General features: G+C 31.3%; 1 protein-coding gene across 1 annotated transcript in view; it reads left to right on the top strand.

The window, feature by feature from the left end:
- The window catches only part of Fancl (E3 ubiquitin-protein ligase Fancl), a 349,014-nt gene extending 331,873 nt beyond the window's left edge, over positions 1 to 17,141 (top strand). Inside the window, exons 8-9 of the mRNA XM_072525735.1 lie at positions 10,197 to 10,369; positions 16,922 to 17,141. Coding sequence (XP_072381836.1) covers positions 10,197 to 10,369; positions 16,922 to 17,017 — 269 coding nt within the window. The 3' untranslated portion in view covers positions 17,018 to 17,141. The remainder of the gene's footprint in view (positions 1 to 10,196; positions 10,370 to 16,921) is intronic.
- The last annotated feature ends 73 nt before the right edge of the window (positions 17,142 to 17,214 follow it).

Below are 17,214 nucleotides of genomic sequence, written 5' to 3'. Positions count from 1 at the left end.
TTCTAATGAGTCTGAGAGCGCTTTTTTAAATACCGCTTCACTGTAGACATTAAAAAGTAGTGGGGACAGCACGCAACCCTGGCGTACTCCTCTCTGTATTTTGATATTTTGGGTGTACTGGTTGTCAACTCTTACCTTGGCAGTTTGATTCCAATATAAATTAGATATAATTTTCATATCACGACTGTCAATATTTTTGCTTTTTAATATATCTACAAGCTTTTTATGTTGAACCTTATCAAATGCCTTTTCAAAGTCTACAAAACATAGGTACACGTCCTGATTCATGTCCATGCATCTGCTGTGAATTATTTTCAAAAATGTTTTAAGTGTGTGACTCATTAAAGATATTGTTCTGTAATCTGAGCAAGTTGTACTTGGCTTTTTGGGAATTGCTACAAAGGTCGATTGCAGCCATTGTCTGGGGATTGTGGCAGTCTGATATATTGGATTAAAGAGTTCAACCATTACATCAATAACATCTTCATCGATGAGTTTTAATAATTCGATTGGCACATCATCTGATCCAGTAGCTTTATCCTCTTTTGTGTTTTTGATGGCATAGATGACTTCTTCTCTTAATATTGGTGGTCCGGTATCCTCGCTGATTTTTAATGACAGTTCTTCTCTTTCATCATTAAATAATAGTTGTTGGATGTAATTGGTCCAGTGACATAATCTATCCTTCATATCAGTAATAATATCCCCTTTATCATTTTTCGGATAAGGATATTCGTTCTTGTACGTTTTCTAGAACCTGTCATTTCTTTGATTTTTTTGTGTAAATTAAAGCTATCATACTTTTTATCCAGATCTTCTATTTCCTTGCATCTGTCGGAGAGCCACCTCTCTTTTGCCTCTCGAATTTTGTTTCTGATGTTTCTCTGAATTTCTTTGTATTTATTCAGGTCTTTTGCTTTATGTTTTCTTCGTTCTTCCATAAGTTCAAGAAGTTCTACTGTCATCCAAGGTTTTGTTTTTTCTTCAAGTGGTTTGAGGGTTTCTTTTCCAACTGACACAAGGGCATGTTGATTTTTTCCCCATTTTTGGTCAATAGTTAGAGTTTCCGCATTATCTTCTTTGACTTTCCTTAATTTCTCGTTTATTTTAAATTTCGTTTCCGCATATGTGTTGTCTTGTTTGAGACGTCTTGCTGCTTCTGGTTACTCTGAATCTATTAGAATCATCCCTATATGTTACTACTCATTTCCTATGAACCATAGTAATGCCATCATTATTTTCAAGTGGTCAATTTTTTTGGAATCTCCTTTCCGATAATGATAGTACTCCGATGTTTCATATCTATCAGCCAACTCCATTGTCAATTCTCGGGACAATCTGAAATGTACCTTATATTGCTCACCGGTCATTACTGTAACTAGTTCTTAAAAAAAAATCTTTATTCTTTGAAACTTCGCTCCTTAAATAAATTACCTCCAAATCTTCGTCACTCGAACTCTAGTAATTTATCATCTAAAAAATATTTTAAATACAATCTTGATAATACAACATAAATAAATAATTTAACTTTCATGACGGTGCTAGACCGGTGGTCTATGACCGGTACTAGAAATCCCCAATTGATGAAATCGATTCAACTCTAGAGGATAAATAATCTTATCAGTTTTAGTTTTTCTAAATAGAAGCATTCTGGAGGTATTTAAAAAAAACTACTAGGTGACGACTAGGTGAAAAAACATTACAGTTGCTCATAAACGGCACAATCTTTTGAAAGAGAATTTTACAGAACTAAAAACAAAAACCCCTCAATTAAAAAAATCGTTTGTTATATATGAAATGCAATACTCGAATTGCAATGGGGTTTATATTGGACAAACCAGTCAGCTACTTATATAACTTAAGAATAAATTCTCACATTCTCACAAATATGACAAAAAATACTCAATCGCCCTCACAAAACATGAAAACGAAAAGTAACATAAATTTGATTTTGACAAAAGATCCTAAAAAGTTAACATAACAGGAAAAAGAGGGAGCTCCTAGAGTATATAGAAATAAAAAAAATAATAATGCAATAAATGATAAAAAATATGTCAAAAATTTAAACAAGATATATTTTAATTTAATTTAAAATACACTAATAGATAATCTCAGAACGCCTATGATGTTAAAACAACTGATTGTTTTAATGATAAACCAACATCAACAAACAACATATTCAATTTTAAAATACATTATACATGTAGTGACTTAGTGGGTCTGTTACATGCTTGGTAAGTCAAAAGTTTCTCTTTTAATCCGTATTATGTCTTTTGATAAAATGTTTTTTAGTCAATATTATTTCTTGAAAAAGGCATTTGTATATCCTAGCGAAACGTCGAAAAAGTCGAATATATATATTAATATATATATATATATATATATATATATATATATATATATATATATATATATATATATATATATATATATGTATATATATGTATATATATATGTATATATATATATATATATATATATATATATATATGTATATATATATATGTATATATATGTATATATATATATATATATATATACATATATATATACATATATATACATATATATATATATATATATATATATATATATATATATATATATACAGTATACTCTCTCTATAACGAACACGGTTATTACGAGGTTTCGCTTATAACGAGGTTCATGAACTATCACCCTCTATAGCGAGGCAAATTTGGTTATAACGTGAGAAAATAAGATTAAAAAACGTGTTTTTTTTACGTTTTGGGCCCGGTTGTGGCTATAAATAAATACCCTTTTTAACTGCCGCCCGCAATAAACTTCTTCGGAAATTTACAATTTATGATTCACAAGTGTCATTGTAGGGGGTTGACCATTCGCACCTAATAATAAGAAGGTCCTAATAGACAACATGTGGAAAGAGCTTTGAATGTTTTAAGAAACTACCCAAAGATGAAACGAAAATGAAAAATAATACAACTGTTTCACATCTTTAGAAAATATGATAGATAGAATACTGGACAATTTAAAGCAGTCAAAAATGACAGACTTCTTCCAATTGCAGAAGCAATAGTTTATGTTATCCTTGAAAATACGCTTTATACAGATTTACAGAATACAGATTTTTTGTTTTAACATATATCATTGACAATAAAAGTAAACAACTTTTTTTCAAAAACGCCATTCAAACAATATTTAGCATCTTATATTGCTCCGAATGGCTTCACTATAGAAAGTTAATGTTTGAGAAAACTACATATTCATATGTATGCACAGTATTATTGTTGTTTGATATAACAAGATCGGCTTATAACGAGGTAATTAGTCTGCCATTTCAGTTCTCGTTAAAGAGGGAGTCTACTGTATATATATATATATATATATATATATATATATATATATATATATATATATATATATATATATATATTGTTATGATATGTAAAATCGAGAAAAATATTGGTTTGTTTAAAAATATTTCAAAGTTCAAAAACATTAAAATAATTCAGATAAGTAGGATAATATCCAACAAACATTTCGGAGAAGGAAAGTTATTAAATCCTTGAATTACCTGTACCAAACAAAATGTAAGCTTTACATCAATCATTTCTTTGTTAATCTTGAGTAACCCGCATAAGTTTAAGTGAAACAAAAGACAAATTGAAACGGGTTTTTACAAATGCATTAGTGCAGTGATTAAAGACAATAGAAGATATTTTAGAAAGAGGTTTTTGTTAGTTTTAAGATTTATAGAAAAATATTATTTGTAAATAAGTTTTAGGAAATTTATAATTATAGGTAAAAACTTGTTTGTTATCGAAATGAAGAAATGGGGGAATTGTGACGAGTTGTGATTGGCGGAGATTGAAAAAGGTGGGATAAGTGTGTGGGAGAAAGTTTAGCGAGATTGAGGAGAGAGAAAGGATAGCAGTCAGTTGGTTTTCCAAATCTGTAAGAGGAACAAGGATTGTTCTCTGGCGGTTCCTGAGAGGTAGCAAGCAGTAGTGTTGAATGTTAGTGAGTTTTTGTGGAGTTAGTGTATCTGACAGAAGCTGGAGCAGCAAAATATTGTAAGTCATATTTTCCTACTTATATTCCAAGAGTCACTGTTCAGGCCAACGAGAGATTCAGTTTATCGTAAAGAGAAGATATTCCAAGAGTCATTTTTCACTCGGGCCAACGAGAGATTCAGTTTATCGAGAGGAGAAAGGCTATCATAATTTGAATGATTTGTGCTTTTAAAGGAGATCATTAAAGACGATATACTTGCAACAATCTGTTGTACGATTGCTGATTACATAGGGAGCGGTTGAGAGGAGATAATATAGTCTACAAGGAACAAGGATTTGGACCACTCATCATCAGAGAGAGATATTTTGTTTCTGCAGTTTTTTTTTCTTTTATTGATAACACAATTTTTACACGTAATTTAGAAAGGATATAAATATTTTGATTAGGAGAGTTAGAATAGTTTGGATTTTGAGTTTTCAATTAATATTGTTTGTACCATTAATTTTGATTGTTCACGTACGGAGAACAAAATTTTGAGAATCCTTATATGAGATTTGTTTATTGAAAACTTTTGAGTGTGAATTATTTCATTAATTTTTTTCAATATATAGTGTTAGATCATATGTGTTTTTTATTATTCCGGTATTCTCTGGACCTTACCTTTCACATGTAATAGCATAGATATTGAAGCACGAATTTTAACCCTGAGATAAAAGAATTAAAAATTGTGATAGAGTCATAATCACATCATTGAAATAATTTTAATTAATCAAAAATTAATTAGCTAATTATTCCTTGGCGCACCGAGACTTTAAATATCACAATAACTGGCTTCCAAAACGTGGGGCTTGAAAATATCGCAGCTTTACATTTGAAGGAAGGGAAAGAGATCTGGAATAAGTACAGGTGATCCAGAGATAAAAACATATAACATTGAGGGAATTTGAATTTGAAAGTATTTTGACAATTTTTCCAGGGAATATAAATTTGATTTATTGTTTGATCGTAGTTAGTGGATATTTACTGCTATTGAATTATTTGATTTTATTTTCTTTACCAATCGTACATTTGATATTTATTTTGAATTATTTGAATTTTACTGATTGCATATTTGATATTTGTCGTGAAAATTTAATACATTTGGGGAGAAATATTGTCGTGTTCTGAAACATATAGAGTGTTGTAAAATTTCACATTTGGCGGGGACAAAAACAATAACAAAAAGTAACAACATGTCTGTCACAAGGAGACAAAGTAAAATGCAGGAAAGGAAGGAGGATAACAGAGAAGATGAAACAATTTTGGAAGAAGTATCGGATAATGAAGGAAATGTGACAATAGTTGAGGAGAGAAAAGAACTATCAGGAATAGATAAAATATTACAACTAATGCAACTCCAGTCACAAAAAATGGATAGAAATCAACAAGAAACAAAACAAACAATAGAACTAAATAACAGAAATATAGAGCAGCGTTTGGAAAACTATGAACAAGAAATTAAAGGATGTGTTGAGGGGATAAAGAAAGAACTGATACAACAGATAGAAGAAATAACCATAAAGAATGCAAAACAAGAGACAGAGATAAAAGATATCCAAAATACGATAAAGGAAATAAAGATTGTCCAGAAAAAGGAATTAGGACAGTTAGAAGAAAAATTTGAAATGGCGCTACAAGAAGACAGGAAGGAAGTAGAAAGAAGATTAAAGCAAAATGAAAAACAAATGGCAGAAATTGAACTAAGAGGGGTAGAGAGAAAAGAAGTTATCATCCATGGAACAAGCGAGGCGAAAATACAATTTGGCGGGGATATTCGGAAAACACACCCAGTACCGTTTGTTAAAAATTTGAAAACCAAATTACAACATATTAGATATTTTGACGATTGCAAAGAAACAATTAGAAACCATTTGAAAGAAGGAGCAGCGTTATGGTATGAAAGCAAGGAAGATGAGTTTGAAAATTGGACAGATTTTGAAAATAAATTTCTCAACTATTTCTGGGGGAAAAATAAACAGAGAGAAATCAACCAAGAGCTACAGAATGGAAAATATCACGAAAAAATGGGTATATCTGAAGAAAGATATGCTTTGCAGATATATAACAATTCAAAATATCTAGAATACAAATATTCTACCGAACAGCTGGTAGAAATGATCAGCAGACATTTTGAGGAAACGTTGGAAGATCACGTGATTTTGAGAAACTATCAAGATATTGATAGTTTGTGCCAATTCCTTCAATTAAAAGAAGCGAAAAGAAAAGAAATGAGAAATAGAAGACAACATGACCAATATAATGGACCGGAAAGAAGGTATTCATCAAATTATGACCAGAGAAACCGACATCCCAGATCAACAAACGAATATAGGCCGAGAAATTACAATAATTACAATAGACAACAAAATTACGATAACCGGAATGACACACAACATAGAACATATGAAAATCACAACAGGAATAGAGATGCACAAAATACTCCGAATAGGAATACTAACGAACAAAGGGATGATAGAAATAACCAGAGTTTCCAACAACAAAATAGAAGGGAGATGAATCATGTAGCAATAGGAAACGAAAGACAAATCTCTAATTCTAATCTAATATTTTTAGATGCATTTATAAAACATAAAGCAATTAAAATTGTGATTGATTCTGGCTCGGAGATATCGCTAATCAATAAAAAACTAGTAAAAGAATTAAATTTGGACAGATTTGTGTATAAGATTCCTAGGGTTGATTTAGTGGGTGCAAACAATAAAAATTTGACGACAGTAAACGAAGGTTTGGGAGTACAGATAAGAGTGGGAAACAAATTCCATATTATGAAATGTGTGGTGATTGAAGACTTAAATCATGATATGATAGCGGGAATTGATGAATTGAGGAAAAAAGATATCACCATAAATTTTGCGGAAAATAAAATGGAAATCAGAGCAGAACCAGACAACACAGGAGAAGAAAAGCAAACAGATAAGAAAACAAATTCTGGAAGGATCAATGCACAGGAAAAACACAAAGAAATCGATATGACTGTAGAGAATAAACCGAAAGTACAAGAACAAGATCTAACAGAAGAGAAAAAGAGAAGGAAGAAAAAGAAGAAGAGTTCGAAAAGAAAGCAGGAAAATAAGATGGAGACCAGAGAAAAACAGGAAATAGAAGATACAGAAGAATTGTCGGCAACCAACGATAAAACAGAATGGAAGCAGGAAGAAAAAGAAAGTATCATCAGAGAAATGAAAGGAATAGAAACATGGTGCTCGGAATACCAAAGGGAATTAGAGGATAAAAGGAAAACAGAAGAAAAAATGGCACTAATGGACGAGAATCCAGAATTGTGTGAAGAAGTATTATGGACAGTGAACACATATGAACAAAAGGAGGATGAAAGAAAAATAAATTGTGGAGAAAACATAGAGAAGATTTTAAGAAACCATGGAGATCTTGTTAATAAAGTAAACCGAGTGGCTAAAAATTATGAACTTTCTTTGAAGGGAAAATACTTGGAAAAATTTAAAACGAAAATATATCCAATCCCGTATAAAGACAGGCAATATACGGGGTATTTTTAACATTCACGACATCTATCAATATCATGAATAGATTTTAATAACATAGTGAAATAATTTGATCCTAGAAAACTTTTGTCATTTTTAAAATTTAACAAAGAGTTTTCGGCAGATCAAATGGCGGGGATTTGTTATGATATGTAAAATCGAGAAAAATATTGGTTTGTTTAAAAATATTTCAAAGTTCAAAAACATTAAAATAATTCAGATAAGTAGGATAATATCCAACAAACATTTCGGAGAAGGAAAGTTATTAAATCCTTGAATTACCTGTACCAAACAAAATGTAAGCTTTACATCAATCATTTCTTTGTTAATCTTGAGTAACCCGCATAAGTTTAAGTGAAACAAAAGACAAATTGAAACGGGTTTTTACAAATGCATTAGTGCAGTGATTAAAGACAATAGAAGATATTTTAGAAAGAGGTTTTTGTTAGTTTTAAGATTTATAGAAAAATATTATTTGTAAATAAGTTTTAGGAAATTTATAATTATAGGTAAAAACTTGTTTGTTATCGAAATGAAGAAGTGGGGGAATTGTGACGAGTTGTGATTGGCGGAGATTGAAAAAGGTGGGATAAGTGTGTGGGAGAAAGTTTAGCGAGATTGAGGAGAGAGAAAAGATAGCAGTCAGTTGGTTTTCCAAATCTGTAAGAGGAACAAGGATTGTTCTCTGGCGGTTCCTGAGAGGTAGCAAGCAGTAGTGTTGAATGTTAGTGAGTTTTTGTGGAGTTAGTGTATCTGACAGAAGCTGGAGCAGCAAAATATTGTAAGTCATATTTTCCTACTTATATTCCAAGAGTCACTGTTCAGGCCAACGAGAGATTCAGTTTATCGTAAAGAGAAGATATTCCAAGAGTCATTTTTCACTCGGGCCAACGAGAGATTCAGTTTATCGAGAGGAGAAAGGCTATCATAATTTGAATGATTTGTGCTTTTAAAGGAGATCATTAAAGACGATATACTTGCAACAATCTGTTGTACGATTGCTGATTACATAGGGAGCGGTTGAGAGGAGATAATATAGTCTACAAGGAACAAGGATTTGGACCACTCATCATCAGAGAGAGATATTTTGTTTCTGCAGTTTTTTTTTCTTTTATTGATAACACAATTTTTACACGTAATTTAGAAAGGATATAAATATTTTGATTAGGAGAGTTAGAATAGTTTGGATTTTGAGTTTTCAATTAATATTGTTTGTACCATTAATTTTGATTGTTCACGTACGGAGAACAAAATTTTGAGAATCCTTATATGAGATTTGTTTATTGAAAACTTTTGAGTGTGAATTATTTCATTAATTTTTTTCAATATATAGTGTTAGATCATATGTGTTTTTTATTATTCCGGTATTCTCTGGACCTTACCTTTCACATGTAATAGCATAGATATTGAAGCACGAATTTTAACCCTGAGATAAAAGAATTAAAAATTGTGATAGAGTCATAATCACATCATTGAAATAATTTTAATTAATCAAAAATTAATTAGCTAATTATTCCTTGGCGCACCGAGACTTTAAATATCACAATAATATATATATATATATATATATATATATATATATATATATATATATATATATATATATATAATCCATCGCTCCGTGCGTAGACGATAAGAAAGCTATGCTTCGCCTCCTCGGTCACTCTCGGAGTGCCACATCCCGTTTTTTTTTATTTTATACCATATACATCCTTTTCTGTTCATGAAACATACTTTTAGATCATTTTGACAGACCACTGGTGACGTTTCGATTTACACCTCGGAAATCAAAGTTGTAAGATAATTTTTCCTAAAAAATATGAGTTTGGGACCGTTATATAGGATGGTCTGTAAGTAATGTACCAAAACGAAATGGAAGATTATTGGCCTGGAAATATTACAATCGCACGCAGCTTGCTTTGATCAAATATTTATAATAAAAAAGGGTGGCTGAGTTGAAATTTAGAAAATTATTTTCGCAGTAAATTTAAAGATTTTGGTTGTACGAACGTAAAAGTTGTGGTAAGAGAAGTCAAATATATCAGTCTCGATGTATTTTATTAAGGGTACCACATGCGCCATGTTATTGGTGTAACGGTACACATAACTTTTTCATATTGGTCCTTTTATTGAAAAACATTAAAGCTACATCATTTTTGCGGAAAAAAAATGTAGGTATACCTATTGTTAATCTCAAGAGTTAGTGGTTTTCGAAATTTTGCGTTAATATTCAGCGATATATCTTTCATAATATTTGTAACCATTTTGACATTAATAAAGCTACTATTTTGAACTAAATAACTTTTATTTATAAAAAAATGAAATAACAAAAGTTGCATAAAAAGGATTAATAACTGAAATCAAATTTTCGTAAAAAAAATTATAAAGATTTTCCTCCTTACCTTTTCTCTTAACAAAAACAGACTAAAGAACTGGCAATATTTTGATACATGGCGCTCCCATGTCATCAGAATCGTGGAAACAATTCTGATCATCAAAAAGATGACCGTCTTTGAACGTTCTTTGCATAACGGCATATTATGCCACCGCTTTTCTGGACACTCTCTTCCTCTACAGAGCATTATAAGTATTTCTTACATCTTTCTATACAGCATATCTTTGATTTTTACACGTTTTTAGGTCTAGATAAATTTCCTACGAAACCAATCACCGAAGGTAAACAAGACGATCTTTTATTAGAAGCCGGAGATTGCAGCATCTGTTTCTCCTACAGATTAAACGACAAATTGCCCGAAATCGTCTGCAGAAACCAATTTTGTGATAACTGCTATCATATCGAGTGCTTATATGAGGTAAATCAAAAGAATTTAATATTTATTAAAAGGACTCTAATAGAAATCTACGCATGTAGCCTATTATTGAAAACAAAATTAATTACCACTGTCATTTTTAGGTCATATACATTTTGATTTAAAGAACTGAAATTTTTTAATATGGTTCTGGAAACATTTTCTTGGGGCATTTTTAAATTAACTACTAGATTTTTTTGAGCAGCACAATTATATTATAATTAAAATATTTTGTTTTGTTTATTTTTTTATATTCTTATATTATTGTATGTTTATAGTTTCACCAGAATTTCACCCCGATCGTTTACGAACTCTTCATCGAATTTTCCTTTTACTCCATCCACAAGTTCATTTCCTATTCTCGTTCTCAGATCTCCCATAATAATTATTATGTCTGAATAATGTGGAAGGAAAAGTCTCTACCCACAATCCTTTAAGTTTATTAAGTCTTAAATGATGTTATGTTTCTGCGATCAGTTTCGAAGTTTACAATTTATACTCATCATATATCATTATATACATCATCAGACCTATGAAACTAAGAAAGGATTACAGTATAAAGAACAATCTATAGTTATTGCAGTTAGTTTAGTCACCATAAAATCCATCATCAACCAGTTACCTATTTTTAAAAATTTTAAAAAAGACCGACACTCACAGATTAAAATAATTAATATTCGCTCCGTGCGTGACTGACGCGACATCTACCGCCTTCATCTGACAGTTTTGGACCTCCCAATTTGAGGTTAAACATATGTTAAATAGATACGAAATTGACAAGTATTAATAATTAGTTTTTTAATTATATTTTTTTAGTTTATGTACAAAATAAATTTAGTATTAAAAACTGGGTTTCTAAAAATTCATCAACTTTATCTTTTCAACCCCAAACGGAAAAGAAAGGGAAAAATCTAGTACCGGCAAATCAAGTTTTTGCATGTAATTAAAAACAATAATAGTAAAAATTATGATATAAAACTAAAGTTATCTGACAGGCTGCAGTTAGCTTGAAGCCTTATGAAATATCATTTAAGGTAAATTATTTAAATTTTTCCTATTTCAATTGCATAAAAATGAAATTATGTGATACTTACTTTTTCATATTAATATCACGAATGCATCTTTTTCTTTTCTCTAATTTATATGTAATCTTTGTAAACCTATAAAAGCTACACTCACTATTTTTGCTATTAGCACAATTAAATACGCAACATGTATTTGCACCCTTTTTTGGTAAAATTTATGCCTAAAAAGATCCAAAAGGTCCAATTTTGTCATATTTCGCCGTTACGCACGCTGGCATCGTTTCAAGGTACCCCTACCATGGTCACGCACGGAGCGAATACGTCACTATATTTTAAAAAATGTTTTTTTACCAAAATACTATTGTAATGTGCTGGCAAAAATCTTCTTTAAAGAAATTTAAAATAGGTAACTGGTCGATGAGGGATTTTATGGTGGGTAAACTAACTACAACAACTATAGATTGATAATGTCCTTATTACTGTAATCCTTTCTTAGTTTTATAGGCCTGATGATGAGTATAAATTGTAAACTTCGAAACCGGTCGCAAAAATATAACATCATTTAAGAGGATTGTGAGTAGAGACTTTTCTTTCCAAATCATTTAGGTGAAGCGGCAACTATTTCATCGCTTGAATTATTTTATATTGTTGGGCTCTAAATTTTGGACTTTGTGTCTTTTAATTGTGTACAGAAAGCTGTATATTCTTCCACTGCACTGGTTTGGCTGCATCAGGCACGTACGCCTTGTTACTTGTTCTAAGTTATGTAATGTATGTTTTATTCTGTGAAAATGGCTAAAATTACATCTATATCTATAATTAGGATTTTTGTGACTGTATATTTGCTCCTTGCGTGCATTTAGTCAGCATTCCTGAACGTCTTTTACCACATACAGTCTGTCCCAAACCCTTCTTTCAGTGCGTCACTAATTTTGACGTCATATAGGATTTTAAGAATGTCGAGAATTATTGCATGACATTTTAGTTAAATTTGACAGTTGCAAGATCATAATCTGTCTTTTTCTAATTGAAAATAATTTAATAATTTTAATATTAGTCTTTGTTCTTTCTCGATATATCTCGGCATATTTAAAATATTTTTATTATACAATAAATAAATACAAAATTAAATTTTTACTGTAAAATGTCTGAAAATACTAACCTGGAATGACAATTATCATTTTATCAGTTGACATTGTGAAAGTACTGTCACGATCGAGATAATCTGCATCAAATTATATTTATGCGCATCATTGATTGGATATCAATTTAGCGTATTCTAAACTCCAACCAATTATACATCCGTAAAAGGGATTAGCTTACGATAAATAATTTTCTAAGTTCTATGTATAATAATCACAGACTCACGTTTTTTTCTGTCACTTCTAGCTTAATGTGTTAGAGAGAATTCGATCAACTATGACGCACTGAAAGAAGGGTTTGGGACGAACTATACTTTGATATTGAACAGATTAAACAGTTGGACAACAGCTTCTAACGATAAGTATTGTAACGTTAATTGAACCTGGATCGGAAGGAAAGATACCAAGAAGTTGAGTATTACTGTAGGTAATTTAAAAATTATCGCAAGGGGATGTTTCGTATTGGAATTGAAATTAGGCGAAGAATTTCAGGACCAAGTACGCTTCTATGCAAACCGGCACTCAGGTGCTTTGTAGGACACAATGGCGAACTCTGGGATGTGGTCTACAGATCGTGTATTAGGAATGGGGGATACTAAAGTCACAGTCAGAAGTAATAAAGAAAATGAATCCTACTTAATGTAAAAAGTTATGAGGACTCAAAATTAGGCTAAATATTCGATTTTTCGACTTGAAATTTTTAATAACTTTTAGACTATAAACTACGAGACGCTAATTTAGATAGCAGGGGAACAATATTTAATAGATCAGTCCAAATTCTAGCATATGCAGACGACGTGGACATTATAACAAGAACTAGGGCGAGAACTGCGGAAATCCTAACCGAGCTAGTAGCAGCAGCAGAACTAATGGGGTTACAGATAAATCAAAATAAAACCAAATTCATGGCGACTAACACAAACAGAAGAGCTGGAAATGTTGACACAAATTTAATCATCAATGACCAAAACTTTGAAGCAGTCAAAGAGTTCATATATCTAGGGACATCGGTTAAACCCAATAATAACACATCTGAGGAAATAAAAAGGCGAATAATAATTGCAAACAGGTGTTATCATGGTCTATCAAAGTACTTAGCTAACAAACGTCTGTCTCAAAAAACTCGTATACGGCTGTATAGAACACTGATAGTCCCCGTTCTCACATATAGATCAGAGACATGGACGCTAACGAAAACAGATGAATCCGCTCTATGCATTTTTGAAAGAAAGGTGCTACGCAAGATATTCAGAGCGGTCTGTGAGAACGGAATATGGAGGCGTAGATATAACTTTGAACTGCAGAATATCTACAAGCATACGTTTGGTGGTAAAGATATTACCACTATAATTAAGCGAAACCGCCTGCAGTGGGCAGGACATATAGCTCGGGCCCCTGAATCGAATATGATAAAAAATATTCTAACAGCGCAACCCGTGGGAATGAGAAGACGGGGTAGACCAAAGCTGAGGTGGATGGATGGGGTAACACAAGATGCAGAGAAGATCGGAGTCGGCAACTGGAAAATGCAAGCAAGGGACATAACAGAATGGCTTAGAAAGCTTGAGAAGGTCGAGGCCTTCTAAGGGCTGTAGCACCAAGATGATGATGATGATAGACCATAAACTTTTTATATATAACATATACCGTTACGGCAATTTTTTAACTATCGTATACGTTATTCAGTATGTGGAACAAAGATAACACTTAATTGTTTGAATAGAAGTGAGAGGCAGTCACCATCGGGAAGGAGTATGTATGACTTTTAAACAGTGTTGCTATATTATCTCTGTTACATCTTTCCTTCTAAAATTTTAGTTCGATACATGAGTATAAAATAATATTTAAATCCACTACAGTTCATTGTAGAATGAAAATTAATATTGTCCCAAAAAAAACTTAAATAAATTAGCCATGTAATTGTTATTTTCTGATCGATTCTATTAATTACCTAATTAGTTAACAAAGAACATTGATTTAAGGAACTGATTTCCTTACTGATTAAAGGCCCATGATACATCGGGCTATCCGGTATTCAGTACTAATTATTATCAGACACTCACGAGGAGTGTTTAGTTGTTTGCATAAAATTATTTAGTCGCCAAAAAAACAATAATTAACTTAACAATAACAAAACATAAAAATATTATTTTTATAAAAAAAAAACCTACTAAAAAAATTATTCTAAATAATTAAATTAAAATTAAAGGCATTTTCAAAAAAAATCTCAAACCAATTAAATGTTTGAACAAACTATCATTTTGCGCTAAACAAAATCCTAATCTATCAACTAAACCCAGTCTCATTGCATTCAGCCGATTTGGCTGTACCCGACTACAGAGTTGAACATTTTTTTCTTGCAATTCTGCTAAATTGGTAGCTCGTTCGAATTCATGACGATATAATTTTGATTTTAGCATTCCCCAGAAATAAAAATCCAAAGGTGCTAAATCTGGCGATCTAGGGTGCCATTTTATTGTTCCTCGTGCAGAAATTAATCGTCCAGGGAATGTCTGTTCCAAATAATTTGTAATTTCGATTGCCTTATGTGCTGGGCAACCATCCTTTTGAAACCGCATCATCGAAGTTGACCGCAAGGTTTCGAACTGCTGGAATAATCTGATTGCGTAATAAATCTAGATACTTACGTCCATTCAGATTTTCCGTAATAAAAAATGAACCAACTATATTATCGTTATAAAGTCCAGTCCACACATTTAATTTCTTTGGGTATACTCAGCAATACTCAAATGTTTATTTTCCCTGGACCTATAGCGGACGACAGATGGATTATGACTTTTATGGATTGTGAATGAAGATTTATCGGAAAACAAAACATTTTTTAAAAAGTTATTGTTCCCATTCGATTTCTTCATCATAATTTCACAAAATTCCATAATTTAAAATGATCGCCTCGAAAAAGTTCGTGAGTGGTTTCTTCTCGAAAATATACGTTTGGCATGTTAATTATTTGTTTTTAACTTTTTACCACCACAGCTAAAAATCAAATAGATAGACCATAAAAGTGCTGTACAGATAAGCACCGTCTATTCTTTTGAGGAGAAATAATGCACTCGTAGAGGGGCACACCGTGTATACTATCTGTCTGTCTACTGAAGTGCGTTATTTATTTAGCTCACGCTGCTGTCACATGTCAATTTCTCCATTCAGTGTTCTTTGTTAATTAATCAAGTAATGATATAATCGTTTAAAAATAACAGTTACATGATTACTTCATGTAAGTTTTGTTGGGGCAATATTAATTTTCATTCTACAGTAAACTAGTGGATTTAAATATTGTTACACTCATGTATCCGACTAATATTTTAGAAGGAATGATGTAACAGAAATTTTGCAACATTGTTTAAAAATTAGACTCTCTACTCAATATGCGTGGATTATGTCTCACTTGTATTCAAACAATTAAGTGTTATCTTTGTTCCACATACTGAATAACGTATACGGTAGTTTAAAAATTGCCATATCGGTATAGCATTTTTAATGTATTTTTAGCCGTACTTTACGATGGGACTATTTGTAAATTGAAATATTAAAATTTAAAAATTTGTTTATAAAAAAATTGCGTTGAGTTTACTGAAAGTACAAGCTGATTATAACCGCAAATGTCAAACATGGAACAAAAATTTCGGTTTAGCAGTGTTGGCATGTTTTTATAATGTATATGTTGTTGTATGCTTCAAATATAAAGAGATAAAGCTTTAGAAAAGTACATTTTGATTATATTATGTTATGAATTCTGTAATTTTTGATTTATATAAAAAAAGGATGAGTAAATATTTCTTTCTTTGGAGATTAATTGCAGTTAATTATTAGAAGTTTTTTGCCAATTGTCCTTTGATAGATTAGGTGATAGATTTGATGGTCAAATCAGCAGTTGCCAGATTGCAACAGATGTTTGCAATTAATCTCGAAAGAGACAAATATTTACTCGTTATTGTTTCATATAAATTAAAAATTGCATAAGTAATTCATAAAATAGTATAATCAAAATGTACTTTTTAAAAGCTTTCTCTCTCTTTATATTTGAAGCATACAACATAATATGCATTATAAAAACATCCCAACACTGCCAAACCAAAATCTTTTATTTCATGGTTGACATTTGCGGCTATATTCAGCTTGTACTTTCGGTGTACTCAACCAAAAATTGTTGTAAAAGTTGGTACCACTTTTTGAGATGGGGAACCTACATTTTCGTACTCAGCGAAAAATTTTAGATAAGGTAGAATAGTTTTCAACTATCCACTTTTCCATGTATACAGAAAGGTACCCGGTACCCAGCTGCCGGATTATACTGTAATCGTAATTATTGTAGTAGTAATATAAATAGTAATTTATTGATATTCCAACTTCTCTTTTTGTTGTAGTGGTTAATGTCTGTGAATGCCCGACGATTTTTCACAGAAGTCGTAGGAAACTGTCCAAACTGCGAGAAGAATATTTCCTGTCCAATCCCAAATTGACCTGCTGTTAGTAGTTATGGAACTCCTGTTTATGGATCATGAAACTAATTTTTTGTTAAAATTTTTTTAGGTTGTTGATATTGTATGTAGTTATGTAGGAAATAAATGAATAGTTTTTACCGATTCTTTTCGTTATTTTCTTCACTTTTATGAAGCGATGTTTTTCATCTTAAAGATCTCCATATTGAGAACTTTTA

Source organism: Diabrotica undecimpunctata, chromosome 3, assembly GCF_040954645.1.
Source record: "Diabrotica undecimpunctata isolate CICGRU chromosome 3, icDiaUnde3, whole genome shotgun sequence".
Lineage (NCBI taxonomy): Eukaryota > Metazoa > Arthropoda > Insecta > Coleoptera > Chrysomelidae > Diabrotica > Diabrotica undecimpunctata.
The sequence above is the reverse complement of the archived record's forward strand: the minus strand, read 5'-3'. Positions and strand labels throughout refer to the sequence as shown.